Source organism: Gracilinanus agilis, chromosome 2, assembly GCF_016433145.1.
Source record: "Gracilinanus agilis isolate LMUSP501 chromosome 2, AgileGrace, whole genome shotgun sequence".
Taxonomy (NCBI): Eukaryota; Metazoa; Chordata; class Mammalia; order Didelphimorphia; family Didelphidae; genus Gracilinanus; species Gracilinanus agilis.
In genome coordinates, this window is record NC_058131.1 from 270,616,814 (window position 1) to 270,640,409 (window position 23,596).

The 23,596-nt window shown below is 41.5% G+C and overlaps 2 protein-coding genes across 2 annotated transcripts in view; both read right to left on the minus strand.

Moving 5' to 3' along the window:
* Window positions 1-2,539, minus strand: part of RABL6 (RAB, member RAS oncogene family like 6) — a 79,142-nt gene extending 76,603 nt beyond the window's left edge. The window contains exon 1 of the mRNA XM_044663932.1: window positions 2,395-2,539. Coding sequence (XP_044519867.1) covers window positions 2,395-2,524 — 130 coding nt within the window. The 5' untranslated portion in view covers window positions 2,525-2,539. The remainder of the gene's footprint in view (window positions 1-2,394) is intronic.
* A 4,151-nt stretch (window positions 2,540-6,690) lies between these two features.
* CCDC183 (coiled-coil domain containing 183) overlaps window positions 6,691-23,596 on the minus strand; it is a 26,928-nt gene continuing 10,022 nt past the window's right edge. Inside the window, exons 6-14 of the mRNA XM_044661240.1 lie at window positions 18,105-18,227; window positions 17,685-17,807; window positions 17,450-17,504; window positions 12,468-12,568; window positions 11,061-11,221; window positions 9,901-10,066; window positions 8,343-8,459; window positions 8,136-8,232; window positions 6,691-6,812 (exon numbers count right to left, since the gene is read on the minus strand). Of these exons, the coding sequence (XP_044517175.1) occupies window positions 6,691-6,812; window positions 8,136-8,232; window positions 8,343-8,459; window positions 9,901-10,066; window positions 11,061-11,221; window positions 12,468-12,568; window positions 17,450-17,504; window positions 17,685-17,807; window positions 18,105-18,227 (1,065 nt within the window). The remainder of the gene's footprint in view (window positions 6,813-8,135; window positions 8,233-8,342; window positions 8,460-9,900; window positions 10,067-11,060; window positions 11,222-12,467; window positions 12,569-17,449; window positions 17,505-17,684; window positions 17,808-18,104; window positions 18,228-23,596) is intronic.

Sequence of the window (23,596 nt, forward strand, 5' to 3'; positions counted from 1 at the left end):
TGCCTCATTTGTATCTTGTAAATTTCTATAGCATCTAGGGGACACATAGGAATATAGGTTTTGAACTTTAAGGTACTCATGCAGTTCAACTTCCTCATTTTAAAGATGAAACCTGGTCAAATTTCTTGCCTAAATTAACAAAAGGTAGTTAGCAGTCAGAGAAGGTGCTTGAATCTATGTCCTCTGATTCCAAATCCTGCATTCAATTGGTAATCAAATATGTATCTGCCAACCAAAACCATAGAAAAAGGGCAATGGTTTAATTTTTAATACATTGTTTCAGTAATAGCTGCTACTACTCTTGGTTTTGGTTACTTATATTTGTGATAGTGTATCAGTTCAATAGATTGTCTCAAAAATATTTTAAAAGATTCTCCTTTTTTTAAAACTCTTAACTTCTATCTTAAAGAAATACTGTGTATTCGCTCCAAGGCAGAAAATTGGTAGTTAGTATCTAAGGCCATATTTAAACCTAGGATATCTTATCCCTAGGCCTCAATCTCTATCCCCTGAGCCACCTTGCTGCCCCTAAAAAGGATTCTTAAAAAACAAAAACAAAACAAAAATTGAATCTGGTTATATTATCTATTGATTCGTTAACTGAAAATTCTTATAAATCTGGAGGTAGGGGTACATAGGGAAAGGGAAGGAATATGAATGGGTCCAGGAACCAGAATTAATTCCATTTGACTACAACTTTAAACTTGGTACCATCCTTTAAAAAATTAATCCTTGAGTGCAGTTGGGTGGCTCAGTGGATTGAGAGCTTGGCCTAGAGATGGGAGGTCCTGGCTCGAATCTGAACTCAGACACTTTCTACCTGTGTGATCCTGGGCAAGTCAATTAACCCCCACTGCCTAGCCCAGTGATGGGCAAACTACAGCCTGCAGGCCAGATGTGGGACCCCTGAAATGTTCTATCCAACATTGGGACATTATTCCTAATCTGACGAATACAATGAGTAGGATACAATACAATGAAACTTCGAAAGAGTTGCCTTAGAAACAGACTGACAGATGAGCATTTCCTTTCCTTTGGCCCCCTCTTTAAAAAGTTTGCCCATCACTGGCCTAGCTCTTACTACTCTTCTGCCTTAGAACACAGTATTGATTCTAAGACAGAAGATAAGGGTTTACGAAAATAAAAAATTAATCCTGAAGCAAAATAATAGATGCTTAATAAATGCAGAGAGAGAGAATGTGTGTGTGTGTGTGTGTGTAAGAGGGGAAGCTGAGAAAAATAAATTACCCATGAAAACTGACCCTTAATTTTTATAACTCCGACACTCACCATAGTGTCTGACAGATAGGAAGTGGTTAATTAAATGCTAATTCAATTAAATGGAATTTTCTCCTTTTCTTTAGACTTTAGTGAGTTTCAAAACAGATAGGGGTGAATGTGGGAATTCTAAGGGAGGGGGTAGGAGAAAGAAATTAGATCTATTAGAGCCCCTAAAATGCCTATAATCATTCACTCAGCAAACATTAGGTGCCTACTATGAGCTGGGGACTTTGTTAAGCCTTGCAGAAACAAATGGAGAGGCAACATACAAATAATTATGTGCAAATTGGAAATAATCAACAGAAAAAGTTATTAGAATTAAGAATTGGGAAAGGCTTCCTGAAAAAACTGGGGTTTTAGCTGGGATTTGAAGGAAGCCAGGAAGAAGATATGAAGAGGGTAAGCATTCTATACACAGCCTGTGAAAAATGGCTGGAGTCTGGAGATTTGAGTCTTGTTCCAGGAACTACCAGGCCAGTGTCACTGGATCATAAGAGTATGTGGGAAGAGTGTGAACAATGCAATTGACTTGCAAGTAAAGACCTGGGCTCCAATTCCAGTTCTATCCCCAGGGGTATGACCTTGGGCAGGTCATTTCATCTTCTCCTTCAATCTGTCAGTTCCTTCAGTCAAGAAACTGAATTGATTTAAATCCTATAAGATTTATGGACAGAATGGACTCTTCCTATTTAAAGTCCTAGGAAATCTGATCCAGATGAGTTCATCTATCAGTTCTTTCCAATTCTAAATCCCATGATCCTTGCAGTTTTGCTTGACATGGTGTGACTGTCTAAGTGTTACCTGCTCCACTCCCTCTCCAAACCAGCCTCCTGTTCCCTCCCTCCCACCACCATGCGGAACTCCAAAAAAAATTTAAAGTCAGGATGCTCATTTTCTCCCACAGTAAATGGAGGCCGCATATCGTCCCTTTCAGCTTCACAACCTATGAGGTCCCCAATCCCCAAGCAGTAGCGCTCAGCATTGAATGCCAAGTGCCTCTAGGACCCCCAAAGTTGGCAAGCGCAGTTGGGGGCTAAGGAGCCTTTGGGGCTCTGATCTGGAGGGCGGGAAGGTGCGCTCCAAGTCCGATTCCTTTACCCCCATTTCACTTACTGTTGTATTGTACTCCTTTGGCGAACCTCCTCTGCAGTGCCTGGTTCATGGATTGCAGTCCCGCAGGGATGTTCTTGTCCCGACCAGGAGCCTGGTCCGACCCCACCAGCTTTTTGAGAGCGGAAAACATCTTCCTCCCCTCCCCGCAGCGGCCCCGGAGGATTCAAAGGGCTCCCCCGGCGTCCTCAGTCAGGGAGGGGCAAGCTTCGGCTAGGCACTGGGGGGACCATGCCCGGAGAGGGGGAGCGAGGCGGGAGAAGGGAGCAATTTTTTGGGGGGTGGCCTCTCCCCGACCCTCCTCCCCCAGGCAGAACCCCAGCTGGCTCCCTCCAGAAGGCTGGGGGCGGAGGAGGAAGCAGGATGGGGTGTTGAGCCTTTCGCTCTCTGCAGCTCGACTCGAGGCGGTCGCGGACCACTCCCCACCTTGGCTCCCTCCCCGGCTTCAGACCACGACTTCGGAGGGTCCTTACAGGAGATGTACCAGCTCCTGCGGCCTTCGGCACTGCCACCCGCAGTCCGCCTGCGTCGCCATCTTTGGCCAGCTCAGGAGGAGGGGGAGGGCGGTGAGAAGAGAGCCTCGCGGAGCTTCGCCTCGGCTACGGGGACCCACACGGGACAAGGCAGTGTGGGCGGAGCTAGTGTGTAGAGGAACGGAGTCCCCCTCCTCCCACAGAGCTGGGGGAGAAGGATGGGGAAGGGAAGGGGCTGGGAGAGAAGGTGCTAGGGCAGAATGGAAATTCTTCTCTCTAATCGCCCGCCCCACCTACCCATCACTCCCAGAGAAACCCATCCCCCCCCAGCCAAATACCACACTCACCTTCAGAGACCTCCACCTTATCCTAGTGGTGGTGGTGGTGGTGATGATGATGATGATGATGATGATGATGATGATGACAGCTAGCATTTAGATTGCGCCTTAAGGCTTGCAAAGGACTTTACAAAAGTTATCTCATTTGATCCTTTCAACAAACCTGGGAGGTTGGTGCTTTTATCACTCCAATTTTACAGATGAGGAAACTTGCCCAATAGCAGTGGGGGTTGGGGGCAGTTGGGAGGGGCTGTCTCTCCATGTCCCCTTCCCCAGGCAGCTAGTAATGGCATATACACAGGATTTAAAACCAGGCAAGCCCTTTGACAGAAGATTCAGCATGTTTTACACTAGAGCAGGTTGTGCTCTGCATTACTAAGACTCCATCTCTCACATTCAGGTTGAAAGGTTAAAAGGAGACCATGAGGGTTCATGATTTGCATGAGTTGCTATATTTGTACCTGGAGAATAACTATTTATAAGATGGCCTTTCAGTTGAGGATTATTAAAATCATTAAGTAACTTTCCTGAGGACTATCTACTCCAGTGGTTCCCAAACTTTTTTGGCCTACCTCCCCCTTTCCAGAAAAAATATTACTTAGCCCCTGGAAATTAATTTTTAAAAAATTTTAATAGCAATTAATAGGAAAGATAAATGCATCTGTGGTCATCACTGCTTCCCTGGATTGTTCAGCACCCACAAGGGGGCATAGCACCTACTTTGGGAATCACTGATCTACTCACTTCCTTATATTCAATTGTGGTCCCAGGTTATTGCCCATTCAGGATATAGACTTGAGTGGGTGAATTAAACCAGTTGCCCATCTTTGACCAGAGACAGCATGGTACAGTGGAAAAGTGCTGGATTTAGAACCAAAAAGACCTGGTTTCAAAAGCTATCTCTACACCTACTGCATAATCATAGTCAATTCATTTAAGCACTTTCAACCTTAGTTTGCTCCTCTGTGAAATGGGAGGGGAGGAGAAGAGGAAGAAGAAAATGTTTGACTCTCCCTTCAATCTCTAAATCTATAATCCTAGGAGTAATCCTAGGTTTAGAATTAGAATTAGAAGGGCCCTGAGAGGTTGAGATAAGGAAAAAGGTTCTAAGAATTTAAGTGGCTTGCCTAAAGTAGTTAATTGGCAGAGCCAGGATTTAAACCAAAGTCCTCTGACTTTGTGGCTTTTCCTTGTATCAGAGGCCTTCTCCTCACATAAAGGTATGCGTTGTGGACCTTACTTATTTGGTTCATTCCAGTGGAACTTGGGAACTTCGGTATTTGGCATTTTCCCAAATTTGGCGACTAGTTTCCTTTCCTATTCCTATTCAGCTAGTTGGCACAGTAAATAATGTGCTGCTCTTGGAGTTAGGAAGACCTGAATTCAAATGCTGCCTTAGACATTTACTTAAGAATGAGACTCCATGCCACTTAAGTATTAGCTATTGATTTTACAAGCCTTTCAAGGAGGTCTTGTACCTATGGGGAGGGACTCACTTTTGTTTCTACTACCTATGGACAGTACTATCTGGTCAATATATCATCTTTGTTCATTTAGATTTTCTTGAATTACTAGGCTAATTTCTTTCTGAGTAGCTACTAAATTCATTGAGATCCCATAGTGTTCAGTGATTCAATGAAACCAGCAAAATGTAATTCACAGAGAATTATTATTTAGAGAACCTTTCCATCTATAGGGAATCCCTCATCTATTCAACTTTACCTGAGACATTCAATTTAACAAACATTTAACTGCCTACTGAATGTATTGCTCTGTATGAAGCGCTGGGGATACAAAGACAAAAGCAATTCCTACTCTGAAGGAATTTATGTTTTATTGGGGGAAAGACGAGGAGGAATATGACATACACGAAGATAAAAAGGTGTTCACTGAAGATATTCTGAAAGGCACAGATGACTAGGGAGTGCATTGAAATAAAAAATGGTTTATTCTAATTCCCAGAGGTGGGAGATGATATATTAAGTTCAGGGAACAACTGTTAGTAATCCCATTATAATAAAAGTTCATGAGCTGGGATTATAAGAATTAAGTCTAGAAATGTAGATTGGAGCCAGATTGTGGAAGGCTCTCACTAGCAAACACCTTTTATGAACTTGTCTCCTTATTTTATGCTTGTTTGATGCTGATTTATTCAGAATCTTTTATGATATTAATGTTTGGGAGTAATAGTTTGAGATAATTGTTGAATAGGTTCCATTCAATGTTTTACCCTGTATAAAGTGCTCTTTGTCCATCTTGGGGAAATAACTAGTTCAAGCTGTGTTATCCTCATTTTAAAAATGAAACTAAGACTCAGATTATATATTTGATAGGGAGTCACTGGAGTTTATCTTGTGGAGGTCAGGAGTGGGACAAGTTGACAGTCAGACCTAGGTTTATAGGAAAACTCACCAGGAGGCTGTTACAATAGTCCAGTGGTAAAGTGATGAGGTAGTCACTTGACTACCCAAAGTCTCTGATAAGAAGTTGCAGAGTAGGCACTTGAACCTCAATAGCCTCCTGATGAGTCTGCCCTGCCCTCAGGTCTCTCTCCATTCCAATCCTTCCTCCACTCCGCTCTCAGTCACTTTCTTAAAACCTGATGCCATTATGTCAACCCTATCCCTATCCTGAATCCCTCCACTAAATAAACTCCAATGGCTTTCTATCAAGTAGAAAATTTGGTAATCTTTTCTTTGGCTTTTGAAGCCCTTTATAACCTGTCTTCTCCCTATCTTCCTTAATTCTTCTCTATGTCCTCTTTGATCCATTGATACTTGCATTCTCACTTTTGATGGCCCAGGTTGCTATATTTCCTGACTGGGCATTTTTGCAAGCTGTCTCCCATGTGTGGAATGCTTCTCTGTGTCTCCACCTCTCAGCTGTCCTGACTTCCTTCAGGTCTCAGCTAAAATCCCACTGTCTATAGAAAGCCTTTCTTGATCCCCCTTAATTCTAGTGCCTTCCTCTGTTTATCATCTCCAATTTCTCCTTTGTATGCCTTGTTTCTACATAGTTGTTTGTATATGTGCCTTCTTCATTGGACTGTGAGCTTAGAGCAAGAGCTGTCTTTTGTCTTTTTGTATCCCTAGCATTTAGCAGTGCCCAGCAGATTATGTTTGATAGTTTGATGACAAATGAATTAGTGGCAGAGCCAGAAAGAGATCCCAAGTGTCCTGATTCCTATGCCCAACTCTCTCCTTTCCTGTTCTGCCTTCAACTGTCCTTTCCCCATAAGTGGAACTCATAGGAGGCATTAGGGGTTACTGCTCTCACTCTTCTAAGATGGTGATCCCACTCAAGTTCCTTTTTCTCCTACCCAGGAACTGCTGCCTGGACAGGAATGGCTTGTGCTACATTTAGTCCTGGAAAAAATTTATTTGTGTAATAAACTGACCATGAAAGAAGGTAGTTCACTGTGAGCTGGAAAGTTGGACATGCTGGGCCTTGTGGGGTTAAAGATAGGATCAGAGCTAAAGAAGAAACCATTATTTCTTCTTCGGTTTCTTGACATTTCTGGTTTTAGCATCAATAAAACGTATACTTTGCTTCTTGATCTCATCCCGGGAAGGAACATAACTTTGGTCCACATCAGGAAATTCGAAGGATTCTAGAAAAAAATATAAGGCAAGAGGAGAGTAGAGGAATGCCCGGGTCTCACTGGCTAGGAGGGAGTCTGTGCAGTGTTAACTTCCCATGGGGTTGGAGAGTCAATGAATATGACTATTATTGTCATTCTTGGAGAGTGGTATACTAGCAAAACCCAAATTAATTCTATCCAATCTCCATTTCCTACCTACCAGGGCCTTCAGCATATCATTGTCCAGAAAATCAAGACTTAGGTGGCTCAGTGGATTGAGAGTCAGGCCTAGAGATGGGAGGTCCTAGGCTCAAATCTGGCCTGAGACACTTCCTAGCTGTGTGACCCGGGGCGAGTCACTTGACCCCCATTGCCTAGCCCTTACTTTTCTTCTGCGTTGGAGCCAATACACAGTATTGACTCCAGGACGGAAGGTAAGGGTTTTAAAAAAAAGAAAGACAATCAAGGAGCAAATGTTGTTTAGTCATGTCCTACTCTGTGTGACCCCCCCCCCTTTTTTTTGCAAAGATACTGGAGTGGTTTGTCATTTCCAGCTCATTGTTTACTGATGAGAATACTAAGGTCAACAGGTTAAACTATGTCCAGGGCCAAATTTGAACTTGGGCCTTCCTAACTCAAGGCTTAGCACTCCATTGGGTCACCTAACTGTCCAAGGAGGAAATACCCCACAACTAAACCCATTTTACATATGGCATGTTATTTAAAGAATTCTCTTTGATAAAATTCATCACACATGTTATAGGCCTTTTCTTCATGCCCTATGAGTGTAAAGTTTTGTTTTTTAATTAGCTGATGGGTATGTGGTTGGGGTGGAGATATAGCAGAAAAGTTCATCACCGAGATTTCAGAGACTAAGAATAAGGGGGCTAGGTTCTTAGGACACAGTCTAGCATCATGTGTCAGGAAAAGCTGATGGATCCCATCTTGCCCCATATACTTTCAGCCTTTCCTCTGAGAATCTTGCTGTGAATATCTGGGAATGTTCAGTGGAAGAGCTATGTTGGGGAGTCAGGATTAGTTCTTTTAGTCCACAGACTTTCTCCTACTCCATCAGAGGCTAATAAAAACCTCATATTGAATTGTACCCAGGTTAAAAACTAGAATCCATCTCTTTAATTCCGGCCTCATATCACTATTGCCTAAGGTTTGTTGTCTATGAGATTGGGGGAGAGGGAGGGTGGATTTGCTGTAGGCAGGAACAGCAGACATGAGGCTGTATAGCTTATATATATATATATATTTTTAATAATTATTAAAATTCTCTCTATATAATTAAATAAATATAAAAATATATAAATCCCCAAATTTATCCCTTAGGACACTGTAACTCACCTCTCCCATCATCATCAGCATCTTCAAAAGTAATTTTCACATTATGTTTCTCTTGTAATGTCGATTCCTCTAAGAATTCTCTCACTTGCTGGGAGGACTGAGAAGAAGAGATCTCATCAGATGGACTCAATGGAGAAGAGCTGGGAAGAAAGACTGGGGAAGGGGGTACATATAGGAACTTTTCTGCCTCTGCCCTCCCTCATTTACCTCATCGTATTCCCCCGCGTATTTCTTAGTTCTTTCTATCAAATAGAGGAGCTTCCTCTCACAGTATTGTAGTTTGCTGAAGGCGTCTTTGGTATCAGTAGGACCAGGGATTCCTTTCTGAAGACAAAGAATTGTCTCTTTTCCTCTCAACTTCCACCCTTAAGCCCTTCTCTGCAGGGAGTTTCCCCAGAGTCTGAACTTCAGATCGAAGGATATGTTGGGTGATGGATGGGTCATGTCTTTAGTGCCTTCTTATGTTCCTTTGGGGAGGGATAAAGTAGAAGACCAGAGGTACCACTAGTTCAGAAAAAACAGGACCTAGGTATGGTTTGGGGGACAAGTTCTAGAAGACTGAATTTTTGACAGCATTAGAAGTAGAAGAGATACCAAAGGAGACAATACTGAACTGGAGGAGCTTCAGAAAACTATATATAACTAAAAGGATTGTTGGAGAAGGAGGGATGGTTAGATGAGGTTTGATTCAAAAGATTAGTCTTTTTTTTTTTTTAAATTCTTACCTTCTGTCTTAGGCAGAAGAACTATAAGGACTAGGTGATGGGGGTTAAGGGGCTTGCCCAGGGTCACACAGTTAGGAGACCAGGTTTGAACCCAGGTTCTTCTGACTCTAGGCCGGCACTCTATCCACCATGCTACTTAGTTGTCCTGATTAGGGCTTTTAAACCTAGGGAGATGAAGACTGAAAAGGGGTGTAACTGAAGGCTATAAAATCATGGCAGCGATAAGATAAGGAGCCTTGGCTAGTCCCCTGAACCATATCCAGGGGATCCTCCCATCCCTATCATTGAATCTCCTTTAAAAAAGAAACTCAAAAGCTAGACCTGTGATTTCATTAATGTAGAGAGCTCCTTGAGAAGAATGTTCTCAACTAATACTGGTCAGCACCTTTATGGCAACTTTTTTTTTTTTTTTTTTTTTTTAAAGAGAACTGCCTGAGAACAGTGGCTAAGTGGCTTGTTGAGGATCAAGTAGCTGTCCTACGTTAGAGGCAGAATTTGGATGCAGGTTTCTTGGCTCTATGGCCAGCTCTCTATCTATTATGTTATATTGCCTCTTCTCCCTTAAAAAGAGACGATTTTATGACAAATTATAGATTGTCCTGCTTCATCTACTGGAGACTAAATATATGAAATAGTCTCCAAGAATATCCTAGTGATTGGGCTGCTAGTATAAATAGGTTCTATTGACCATGTACTTTTTTTTTTTAACAAATGAGGAAACTGAGGCCTAAGCTCACAGGTGACAAAACCAGCATTCTAACCTTTTTTTTTTTTTTTTTTAAATTCCAAATCCAGCACCTTTCCCCAACATGCCAAGATAGTTCAATTATAGAGACTCAGTAGATTATTAGGGAACTGAAAGGTTTCAGGGGATCATCTATATTTTGTAAAGCCCCTTCAGGGAGAACCACCATGGCCTCTTCCAGACTTATTCTCCCTAGAACCATCAAAGCTGACAGAAGTGGGGTAGAAGAACATTTCTCGCATTTCTGAGGTAGAGTGAAGAGAGTTGGTCTGAGCTTTGGCTGGGGCAGTGGTACCTCTGAAGGCATTGTGATGCCTATCAGTCGAATGAACAGATTGTCGATGCCAATCTCGATATTGAGAAGTAGTTGTTCACTCTTTTCCAAGTTTTTGTTTTCTAGCTGAAGTCTTTTATTCTCCTCTTCCAGCATCTCCGACAATTCCTTCTCTATCTTCTTAAATCTACAGGTGCCAGAAGCCAGGAAGAAGAAGCCGGAGAATGGGTCATGAGGCAGCCAACATGGCTCCTGCCCAGGGTAAAGATAGCCTAATCCTTAGAATTCAGAACCTAGATGTCCTACTTTACTCCTCACTCTCTCCTGCTTCAAATATCCCATCAGTTGCCAAGTCCTGCTGGTTCTACCTTTAGATCATATTTTTGAATACACCCCTATCTTTCTTCTAATGCTGCCACCAGCTTGGTGAAAGCCTTTATTACTTCTCTCCTAGACTACTGCAATAGTCTCCTGGTTGGTCTCATTGCCTCAAATCTCCCTCTGCTCCAGTCCATCCTTTACTAAGCTGTCAAAGGATCTTCCCAAAGTGTGGGTCTGATCATGTCAGCAAATTGTATTAGCTTCCTTTCATCTACAGGATCAAATAGGAAATCCTATCTGACATTTAAAGATTTTATAAGCTAGTTCCTTCCTACTTTTCCAATCTTCTCACATCTGACTCCACTCTATATATTCTGAAATTCAGTGACTTTGGCCTGCTTTTATTTCTTTGCATAGAAGACTCCATTTCCGGTCTCTAGGCATTTTCACTGGCTCTTCCCAGGTCTGGAATGCTCTTTCTCCTCTCTGCCTTCTGTCTTCACATCTCAGGAAGACCCATCTTTTGATTACTCTTAATGCTAGTGCTTTTCCTCTATTGGTTAATTCCAGTTTATTTTGAATATATGTTGTATATAGTTGTATCTATGTTGAGTTTCTTGAGAGCAGAGAGTGTTTTGTGCTTATCCCCGTGCAGCCACATAGTAGGTGCTTAGCAAATACTTATAGAATTGACCTGGAACTCATACTCAGGCCACAATCCTTTTCATGCTTCCCATGGATACAGTAGAAGCTTCTAGGGGCATTCTAGAACTGTGAGAACTCCCTCCTAGACTGGAACCAGGCTTAGGTGATAAAAAAGTCCTGGGCCTGAGGGTCACTGGGGCTACCCTCTCCTGTACCTATTGACATTTGGGTTCTGATGAAACTTGAGCAGCGCCCGTTCCAGGTCCAGCTTCTGCAAGAGGGCCTCAAGCTCCTTCCGTTTTAATTCATACTCCTGGGTCTGCTGCAACAGGTTTTCCTGTGTGCTTTTCTGGGCCAGGAACCTGCCTGCGATATCCTGTTTGGCATGCAAGGAGAGAAGAATGGAGACTTACCTCTATACAGGTAAGGGAAGAAGCAACCAAACAAGCCGGCATACCAGGAAGGAGCACACAGAACTCAGCACAGCCCCTTCCTTGGAGATTGCTGGGATGTAGCTCCTTCCTCAAACTCCACATTCTCCTACCAATTATGGAATTTTGACACATAAGTATTCATCAAATGGTGCTGATTAAGTGGCAGCCAGATTGAATTTAGTCTATGTGTAGAATGAGAGTTGGAAAATCTGAGTTTTTAGGTCTTCCTCTGACACTTACTAGAAGTGTAACCTCTAGACAAGTCACATACCCTCTCATTGACTCAGTGGGTTTTGAGGTTCTTAAGTGGCAGAAGAGTGGTCAATTTTCTCACTAAGAGGAAACTGACACTAGAGATATCAAGCACCTGGCCTGTAGACCATAACACTCTCAGTGCTGCCTGAAATCAAATTAAAATGTAATTAGGAAGTAGTTATTAAATAAAAACATGAAAACATTGTCTTTATCACCCCTCTTAGGGTTTTTTGGGCAAAGATACTGAAGTAGTTTGCCATTTCCTTCTTCAGCTCATTTTACAGACAAGGAACCTGAGGCAAACAGGTTAAATGACTTGCTTAGAGTCACATAGCTAGTAAGTGTCTGAGACTGGATTTGAAGCCGGATCTTTCTGATTCTAGGCCCTTGCTCTATTCACTTAACCACTTAGCTGCCTCAAATAATGTCAATATGTAGTTTTCTGAAGGTAATCTATGACCTGCAAGAATCACAGCCCCTTTTCTATTTAAAATGGACCCCACTGACCCACACAGGGGAGGAAGAAAGTGCTCCCATTGGGTTGCTGGGCAGAGAGGAGAGTAAAATGAAAAAATGTCATCAGATACAGCAGGGAGAGGGAGGGAGGCAGTTCCACTCTGCATATCTAGTAACAAACTCTGGTGGGGAGGGTGGGGGGAAAGGGAGGCACACGGGCCCATAGAGAGTGCTCTGTGTGCCATCTTTGACACCTGTGCTATAGGTTTACCATCATAGTTCTAGGCTAATGAAAGTTACCTATTGACTGTGATAAAGGTTGGAATTGAGGACACCTGGTGATCTGCTTTCTGCCCTTACTCCAGCTAGCCCACAGAGCTTTTCCATCCTCAGATTGATCTATATACAGTTATGACTATCTCTTCCCTGACTCTAGGCTACCTCAGGCCCCAAGGAAAGAATAGAAACAGTTCTTACCCAGAGATGAGAACACTGTACAGCATTTTTGACACTGTCTACTATATAGGTCACATCTGCCTGGTACTCAATATCAGCCTGGGATACATCTTGCATTTTTCCTAGAAGGAGCAGAATAAAGTCATCACATAAGGGTGGAGAGAAGAGGCAGGGCAGGTATTAAGTCTCTTTCAAACTTCCTGCCCACCAACATGTCTCTATGAATATCCAGATATGGAATCTTCTAGTTAGAAGAGACCTTAAGGGATTATGTAATCTAGCACCCTCATTTTACAGATGGGAAAAATGAGGTTCTGGAAGATGAGACAATTCAAACATAAATTCAAGACTCCTGTATCCTAAAAATCTATCCCCTTGATATTGCTAGTTAAGAATAAGGAAAGAAACACTGGAGAGAGGTAAGAAATGGAGGTGTGAGGAGTGAATGCTTTAACTCAATGGCTTGTGGGGTCATCCTCACTTTTTTCATTTTTTAAAAGAAGCGGCTAAATTCTATGCCTTCACCTTTATTTTTTTCTTTAGAATGTTTTCCCATGGTTACATGATTCAGGATTACCCACCTCCTTTTCCCTCCCCCTCCTGAAACAAGGGAAGGGAGATGAGATATACATAAAGAGGTGAGAAAAATCAATAGAGAGGGGAGGATAAGGGTGGTGATGGGCAATACTTAAACTTTACTCCTATTGTAACTGACTCAGAGAGGGAAAAATGAGTATACTCAGTGGAGTATAGAATTCTATCACCCTACAGAGAAGTAGAAGGGGAACAAGGGAAGCAGTGGGGATGGTGGTGGTGGTGGTGGTAATTGAAAGGAGAAGGAACTGGGGGAGTGACAAAAAGCAAAATACTGGTGAGGAGGAACAGAGTAGGAACTAAAAAGGATAATATTATGGAGGGTAATACACAGTAATCATAATGCTAAATGTGAATGGGATGAACTCACCCATTAAATGGAAACGGATAGCAGAGTGGATTAAAAACCAGAATCCTACTATATGTTGTTTATAAGAAACACCTTTCTTTATAATAAAACTATGTTAACATTAAGTCTTTGGTAATTTAGAGTTCTATTCAAATTTGTGTATTTGGAGACTTGAGAGACTTATCCCCCTACTTTTGAAGTCATACCTTGTGAAAGCCATTTGACATTGGGGTCCTCAGTGCCAAAAAATATTGGACATCATAATACAAGAAATTATCAAAGAAAACTGTGCCAGGCACATAGTAGGTGCTTAGCAAATACTTATAGAGCATATATTCTTGAACAAGAAAATAAAATAGAAATCTAAAGAATTCACAGATCACCTCCAGAAAGATATCCTCAAATGACAACTTCTAGGAATTATATAATAGCTAAATTCAAGAGCCCCTAAGCCAAGGAGAATATACTGCAAACAGCCAGAAAGAAACAATTCAATTACCATGGAGCTATAATCAGGATCACACAGGATTTAGCGGCTTCCACATTAAAGGTTTGGAAGGCATGGAATATGATGTTCAGGAAGGCGAAAGATCTAGGTTTACAACCTGGAGTCACCTGTCCAGAAAAGCTGAATATATTCTTTCAGGGAAAAAAATGGACATTCAATAAGAAAGATTTCCAAGCATTCCTGAGGAATAAGCCAGAGCTAAACAAAAAAAATCTAAAGTCCAAACATGAGATCCAAGAGAAGCCTAAAAAAAGTAAATAAGAAAAAGAAAATTTAAAGGACTCATTAAGGTCAAAATGTTTGTATTTCTACATGGAAAGAAGATATCTGTAATTCTTAAACATTATTCTTAGTGGGTAGAGCAGATAGAAGGAATAGACTTAGAAAGAGGGTGGGGAAGTAAACTGATTATGATATGATATGTAAAAAAAAATCAAGGGGTAAAAAAGAGGATTGCACTGAAAGAAAAGGGAAGGGAGAAATGGAATGGGGATAAATTACATAATGTAAAGAGGTATAAAAAATTATTCCAGGGAAGGGAAGATGAGGGTGGTGATGGGCAATGCTTAAATTTTACTCTCATCATAACTGACTCAGAGAGGGAAAAAACAAATATACTCATTGGGGTATAGAATTCTATCTTACCCTACAGAGAAGTAGAAGGGGAACAAAACAAAGGAAGGGGGAGGTAAGTGGAGGGAGGGGGAAAGGATGTAATAAAAAGCAAACTAGTGAGGAGGAATGGAATGAAAGGGAACAGAGCAGGGGAAAATAAGATGGAAGGCAATACACAATTAGTAATCATAATTGTGAATGTGACCTGTTTATATGGGTATATGATTTAGAGTTTTGGTTTTAAAAGATTACTGTTACAAAAATGAATAATATAGAAAAAGGTAATGAGTGATAATACATGCCTAACCCAGTGGAGTTGTTTGTCAATTCCAGGAGCAGGGAGGGAGAGAACATGAATCATGTAACATTGGAGAAATCTTTTAAAATAAATAAATAAATATTTTGGAAAAAGTTGTCAATTATGCACTAGTAGAAGGAATTTTCTCACCCCAAAATTCCCTGCACCATTAAAATTGCTCCTCTACAAAGCAAAACAAAAAATTCATATGAAATAAAAGGAGTACACTATTACAACTTTTTCTTTTTTTTTTTTGAAACCCTTATCTTCCATCTTAGAATTAATACTATGTATTGGTTCCAAGGCAGAAGAGTGGTAAGGGCTAGGCAGTGGGGGTTAAGTGATTTGACCAAGGTCACATAGCTAGGAAGTGTCTAAATCCGGATTTGAACCTAGGACTTCTAGTCCTGGCTCTCAAACCACTGAACCACCCAGCTGCCCCTATTACAATTTTTTAAAAATAGCATCAAACATTTACGTGTACAAAGAGAATAAAGAAGCTTAAAAGAAAGAAAAAAAGAAAGCACATCCTTGATCCTGATGATAGAAGAAACTAATTCCTAGGTGTGGTGAAGGAAGAAAGCTTTTCTAACCTTTGTTAGAAGTTTGGAAAGTCATCCCTTAGAGCAGTGATGGCCAAACTATGGCCCGAGGGCCAGATGCAGCCCTTCTGCTTCATAATCTTTCAGCCATTAATAGGGCTTAGTATCACAAAAAAACCAAGAATTTTGTAAAATGTATCATTGTTATTTTTTAATTGAGTCAGTTCACAGACCAGTGGTGTAAGTGAAAGGGGTTAGAGAAGATGACAGTGGCCAGTTTGATGGGAATGAAGGAATGCAAGATAGAGTATTGAGAATGAATTAGGTGAATCAGAGAAGATCCACTGGTAGTTAAGGTCTGCAATACCAAGTTTTGTGAAGGTAGCCAGGGCATGGAATGGACTTGAAGATAGGAAGACCTAGCTTCTAATGCTGCCTCTGACACTTACTGGGGCAAATCACAACCTGTCTTAACTTTTGTTTCTTCATTTGTAAAATGGAGCTAATAATAGCATCTATGTCACAGATGTTTTAAAGATCAAATGAAATGATATATGTATAGTTCTTTGCAAGCCTTAAACATATATACAAGTTATTCCTATTATGGCATTTGGTGTGAGAGTTCATGAGGTGACTAGCTGTATTCCATTCTAGGACCCAGGATCCTTTCTTGTGAACCATTACCACCGATACTGTACTAGGAAGCAGCGAAAGCTCGACTAGATTCTGTATTATATATACAGAAATACACAAACACATGCACACATGTATTTATGTACATACATATGCATTATGTATGCATAACATGTATATGTGTGTGTGTCTACATGACAAGTTTCTGAGTTTCTAGGGTGGATAGAATAAGTAAAGCTAGAGCATATGATTTGGTCCATAGCAATACTAGTAATAGCTCACATTTATTTGAGTTTTAAGCTTTAGCAAAGCACACCACATGAATATCTGATATGGACAGAGCATCTAAGAGTGGGGCTTGGGGAGCAGGCATTCCTATCATTATATGAGCCCCTGTCCCCTTTGGGCTCCTACCCCACCACCATGCTCTGTGAGTTAGTTAAGACATGGAGGGATTCTCCTGGTTAGAGAAATGCAAATAAAAACAATTCTGAGATACCACCTTACACCTAGCAAACTAGCCAATATGGCAGCAAAGGAAAGTGATAAATGTTGGAGGAGATGTGGCAAAATTGGGACACTAATACACTGCTGGTGGGGTTGTGAATTGGTCCAGCCATTCTGGAACTACACCCAAAGGGCATTAAAAGACTGCCTGCCCTCTGATCCAGCCATACCACTGCTGGGTTTATACCCCAAAGAGATAATAGGGAAAATATTTATAGCCACACTATGACAAAAAATTGGAAAATGAGGGGGTGTCCATCGACTGGGGAATGGCTGAATAAATTATGGTATCTTACGGTGATGGAATACTGTTATACTGAAAGGAATGATGAATTGGAGGATTTCTATGTGAATTGGAAAGACCTCCAGGAACTGATGCAGAAAGGAGCAGAACCAGGAGAACATTATACACAGAGACTGATACACTGTGGCACAATCAAATATAATGGACTTTTCTACTAGCAGCAATGCAAGACCCAGGACAATCCAGAGGAATTTAGGAGAAACAACACTATCCACATCCAGAGAAAGAACTATAGGAGCAGAAATGCAGAAGAAAAACATATGATCCATCAAATAATTCAATAGGGATATGATTAGGATTGATGTTAAAAGATCATTCTATTGCAAATATGAATAACATGGAAATTTTTGAACAATGATAGATGTATAACCTAGTGGAATTGCTTGTTGCCTTTGGGAGGGAGGAGAGAAGGGGGAGGAAATCATGAAACATGTAACCATGGAAAATATTCTAAATTAAAAAAAAAACCTAAAAGACATGGAGGGATTGCCTAGGGAGTCCAACATACTCACCTGAGTCTAATAATTAGCCTCCTGGGGATTGCAAGATTCTCGAAAGTGTAATCTTAGGCTGAGACTATATGAGAAACCCTTTCTTAGGAAACCAGACTAGAGGCTAGGACACACAGAAGCTATTCATCTTTTATTTTTTACCTTTTTGTGGCTCTGGGGTCACCAAGGTAGAGGAGAATTCCATATCTCGCCTGCCCTTTGGATGGGAAAAAGCAGAAGGGTATCAATTATGTATGGTCATCTCTTTATAGGAGGAACTTGGGGCAGAGAGTATGTGAAGCTTTACCCTGTTCTCTGATGTGGCAGGAACATGGAAATCTTCCTTCCAAATATGTACCCAACTGGACCCTTTACTCCCTACCTCCAAGGGCCTTACCCTTCGGTGCCTGTCACTGGCAGTGGTATGAATCTTTTCAATCATTTTCTTCTGCTGTGTGAGCTTTTGTTCCCTGGTCTTACGTTCTGCGACGAAGGCTGTCTCCATTTCTGACATGTTCACCTGGGAAGGAATGGGAGGGAGGAGGCAGAAGGAAGCTGGGGGAGCCATGATGAGGCTATGACCTAGGAGTGTGGCATGGGTTGAGAAGGAATCTGGGGAGGTGTGGTTAGGAAGGGCATGAATATAAGACTAGTGGTTATATATTTCCTTTGTTCCTCTGAGGTAGGAAGTGAGGAGAAGGGAGAATGACTCTCCCAGATTGTTTAGAGAATGTGTCCCAAAATGAGAAGACTTGCCGTAAGGCTAGCCCTGGGGTCTCCCTCATCTTTTTCCCTGTGCTAGTTTCAGTTTCCTGACCTTGGCCACTTCTGTCATCTTCATGGCTTCATGGGTCATTTCAGACATGTTGGAAAGATCCTTCTGGAATAGCAACACCATGTTCTGCAGTTTATCTAGCTGTGGTGGGTAGTATGCCAGCTCCTGGTGACAGAGACATAGGAAGTTTCTTTAAGCAACAAACATTTATTTAAGGACGTACATATTATTTTATAATTCATTGTGCTAGGAGCTGAGACTACAAAAACAGTGAATGAATAAAAGATAAAAGTATTTACTGTGTGCTAGGCACTCTGCTAAACATACAAAAATGCCCTCATGGCACTTGTACTCTAATGGGGGGGTGGGGGAGATAACATATACTGGGGAAAGGTGACTAGGGAAGTGTTTTGATTTGGGAAATCCGGGGAATGGTGAGTATGATGACAGAGTAGTCAAATAAGCATTCCTATTCTTGAAGCAATGGTAGTATTGTCTCCTTTACAGCCCTCAAAGAAGGACAAATGAAGTAATCTCTACCCTTTAAAGAAGGGTACATTTAAGCTAGAGGTATACAATATATAAACCTATAAATAAATGGAAAGTAATTTGAGAAGGGGGCAAACTGTAACAAAAGCAAGTGGAGGGAATAGGACCGCTAGGTGGTGCAGTGGATAGGACACCCAGCCTGGAGTCAGAAAGATCTCAATTCAAATCCAGACACTTACTAGCTGTGTGACCCTGAATTTATTTAATTCCTGCTTGCCTCAGTTCCTCATCTGTAAAATGGGGACAGACTGGAGAAGGGAATGCCAAACCACTCTAGTATCTAAGAAAACCCCATGGAACGATTCTGAGGGACTTATGAGAAAGAACGATATCCCAATTCAGAGGAAGAACTGTGAGAGTAGAAACACAGTGGAAAAGCAACTGCTTGAACACATGGCTCGATGGGGATATGATGGGGGATGTAGACTCTAAACTACACCCTAGTGCAATTATCAATAACATGGAAATAGAGCTTGATCAATGAAACATGTAAAACCCAGTGGAATAGTGTTGGCTATGGGGGTGGGGGGGAGAGGGGGAGAGGGAGGTTTTGGGGGAGAGGAAAAGAACATGAATCATGTAACCATGGGAAAATATTCAAAATGAATTAATTAAATAAAAAATTCCAATTAAAAATATTAGATCATTTAAGTTAATAACCTTTCAATCATTTGGCTTTAGATTTAAAAAAAAATCATATTTAAGGGAAATTATTGACAAAAATATAAATACTTGGTGGAGTGATGAGGATGAAGAATAACATATAGTCTGTCTTTCTTTTCAGTTGAATAAATACTTAAAGCACACACACACACACACACACACACACACACACAGAAAAAACCCCATGGACAAAGTACCTGGAGTCATGTAGAGTTGGACATGATTAAACAATAACAGTACTTAATCTGGATCCTGAATAATTATGGCAAGGACTCTTGAAGGACTTGGGAGAGGAAGTATATTCTGGATATAAAGGATAAGTCTGTAACAAAGGGTGGCAATGGGAAATGGAATACAGAGTTTGGGGAACGGTTAGTAGTACAATTTTGCGGGAGTGTAGAGTTCATGAAGGTGAGTGATATGAAATGTATGGGAATGTTGAAAGAGGGATTTAAATGTTTTATTTTATCCTAGAGGCACTAGGGAACCACTGTAGATTTTTGAGCAAGGAAGTGACATGATCAGACTTGTGCCCGAGAAACAATCTTTTGTAACCTTATGAGAGATTGGAAGTAAACTATTGCCAGAGGAGGGCTTATGAAGATTTGAACTAGGGTAGTGGATGTCTGAGTATACAGAAGGGCAGATATGAGACCAATGTTATTTAAATAGTCTCTTCAAAATATGCTTTGGGAGCTGAGTACTTTTTCAATTAAAAAAGTAGTACTATTGATTACTTGATAATTGATTGACTGGATTGGAGTGCAGTGAAGGATGGAGAAGTGTCAGGATTGAAAACTGACTCTGAAATTGCAAAAAATTGGTGACTGGAAGAATAGTGGTGCCTATAACAGAAAGAGGGAAATCTGGGAGAGAGAGATGATGGTTTTGTTTTGTATATATTGAGTTTGAGATGCTGAGAGATCTTTCCTCAAAGGAGGTAGTTGTCAGCATGAGACTAGAGGTCAGCAGAGAGATTCCTAGTAGCTATATCTCTATCTGGGGGTTATTTACATTGGTACAGTGGAAAGTGGACTGGATCTAGGTTCATATCCCATAATTCTTATTACTTGTGTGACTTTGGGGGCATCCATTTAACTTTCTTTGGCCTCAGTTTTCTCATCTGTAAAAATGGGGGAGGAGAATGGACTATGACTTTTTTTTAAACCCTTAACTTCTGTGTATTGGCTCATAGGTGGAAGAATGGTAAGGGTGGGCAATGGGGATCAAGTGACTTGCCCAGGGTCACACAGCTGGGAAGTATCTGAGGTCAGATTTGAACCTAGAACCTTGCGTCTCTAGACCTGACTCTCAATACACTGAGCTACCTAGCTGCCCCGTGGACTATGACTTTTGAGGTCCCTTCTAGCCTTAAATCTATGATCTTATAACCCTATGAACCCATAGCAGATAATGAGTATCTCAAAGGAGTAACCTAAGGGAAAGAGTATAAAGAAAGAAGAGGGCCCACGATATTGCCTTCAGGTGGAACCAAGGTAGGGAGGATAGAAAATGGATGATGATCTGGCAAAAGAGACTGAGAAAGACAGTGGATCCAAAGCATATAGGTGGCTCACTAAATTGAGAGCCAGACTTCGGGAGATCCTGGTTTCAAATCTGGCCTCAGACCCTTCCTAGCTGTGTGACCTTGGGCAAGTCACTTCACTCCCATTGCTTTTAGCCCTTACCACTCTTCTTCCTTGGAACTAATACACAGTATTGATTCTAAGACAGAAGGTACTTAAAAAAAAAGAAAGTCTGTGGACTTTCTAGATTTGACCTACCTGACTTATGGAATGGTTAGGTGGGAGCAGAAGCAAGAGATAGAAGTGTCATGTAAGCCAATGTACAAGAAAATATCTAGGAAAAGAAGGAGTGGTCAGTGTCAAAAGCTGCAGAGAGAAAACTGATGGCTGGAGGAAGTCTGGGGGAGGTACTTCCTGCCAAGATGGATGCCCCCAGTTCCCTCAAGGAAATAGAAGAAAAATGATTCCTTCCCCTTGAGCCCTTGTCTTAATTTTTGACACAATGATTCACCACAGGGTTTGAATAGATGGCGGCAGAGTAAGGAGCAGCTGCTTGATCTCTCCTAACTGAAGCATACAGGATTCCTCAAGGGGACATAAAAACGAGTCCAGACGAATGAGGGAACCCCACAACAGGGCGCAGCATTGAAGGTACGTGGAATCGGGGCATTTCCACGCTATAAAGGGGTGAAACAGCTCTCACTAAAACGCGAGAGGAAGAAGCCCATCCACCCCCCCACCCTCCACACACCACACAAAGTGCCAAGGCCAATGCACGGGAGTGAAAACAGGATTGGGGCAACCAGTAAATCACTAGCAGCCCCAGGGCTTGTACCTGAGAGCTGCAAGACGTGGGACCCCAGGTGGCTGGGGGACACACACGGACTTTCCCGAGCGTCTGCACGTGTAAAGACATTGCCCTAGGAGTGGACAAAGATCTCGAAAGCAGGGACTTTCCTGAGCATCTGTGTGGGTGAAGGCAGTGCCCTAGGCGCGGACAAAGATCTTGAGCCCAGGCTTGGACCTCGAGAGGGGACCTGGTGCAGACAGGAGCGCGGCTGTGGAAGCAGCCCCTGAGACTGCTGAAGGAGCCTCGGGCAGAGGGGCAGACTGTGGACTACCAGGAGGCTTGACCCCGAGGACAAGGAGACCGGAGCCCTTGGGAGCTTAGAAAGTGCAGGCAGACCCTAAGTGTGAAGACAAAGCTGAAAGGGGGCAGGGCTAACAATGGCAAGTCAAGAACCCCAGAAGAAAAAGATAATCAAGAAAAACTCTGGAACACTGGACAACTTTTACACAGAGAAAATTCAGACAACAGAGGAGGACAAACAAGTATCCAAACCTTCCCAAAACCATGAAAACTGGTCACAAGCTATTGAAGAGTTCAAAAATGAGATGTTGAGGAAGATGGAAGAGATCTGGCAAGAAAATAATAGCTTAAAAGGCAGAATTTCACAATTGAAAAGTGAGGCAAGTCAACTGAAGACCAGAAAAAAACAGATAGAAAAGGAAAACCAAAAGATTATAACCGAAAACCAGTCCCTAAAGGCTAGAACTGAGCAATTAGAAGCCAATGATCTCTCAAGACAACAAGAACAAATAAAACAAAGTCAAAAGACTGATAAAATAGAAGGAAACATGAAATATCTCAATGAGAAAGTGACAGACCAAGAAAACTGGTCTAGAAGAGACAATCTGAGAATCATTAGTCTTCCAGAAAAAGCAGAAATTAATAGAAACTTGGATTCCATACTTAAAGAAATTATTCAGCAAAATTGCCCTGAAGTCCTACAACAAGAGGGCAATATAGACATTGAAAGGATCCATAGATCACCCTCTACACTGGACCCAGAAAAGTCAACACCTAGGAACATAATAGCCAAATTCAAGAGCTTTCAAGTAAAAGAAAAATCTTACAAGAAGCCAGAAAGAGACAATTCAAATATCAAGGAGCACCAATCAGGATCACACAGGATCTGGCAGCCTCCACACTAAAAGACCGCAAGGCTTGGAATATATTCAGAAAGGCAAGAGAGCTGGGCCTTCAGCCACGGATCAACTACCCATCGAAACTGACTATATACTTCCAGGGGAAAGTATAGGCATTCAACAAAATTGAAGATTTCCAAGTTTTTGCACAAAAGAGACCAGGACTAAATGGAAAGTTTGATACCCAACCACAAAAATCAAGAGAAACATGAAAAGGTAAATAAGAAACAGAGGGAAAAGAAAGAAACTCATAATTTTTTTAATTTGACTCTTTAAGGGCTTAAATAAGATCTAATTATCTGTATTCCTATGTGGAGAAATGCTATGTATAATTCTCTGTAGTGAACTCTATTCACTATTATAGCAACCAGAAGAATAATTCATAGGGAGAGGACAGGATACTAAATGGTCTAAGATGACATGAGGGGTGGGAAAGAGGGGGGTGGAATAGTAGGGGACACCAAGAAAAAATCTGAGTAAATAAGAAAAATAGGATATTCTATTACACACAAAGAGGGCATGGGAAGGGAAGGGGATAAATACTATTATAAGAAGAAGAAGAGAGCATTAAGAGGTAATAATCAAACCTTACTCTCAGTGTAATCAACCCGGAGAGGGAAGAGTAGCTTTATTATCCATTCGGATAAAAAACTCTAACCTTACTGAGAAAGTCAGAAGGGATAAACCAAAGGGAGCAGGGGAGTGGGGAGGTCAAAAAAGGGAGGGGAGAAGAAGGGGGAGGGAATTCATTAGGCCTTTAAAAAACAAAAAGAGGGGAATAACAAGGGAGGGGGCAGAAAGGGAAGT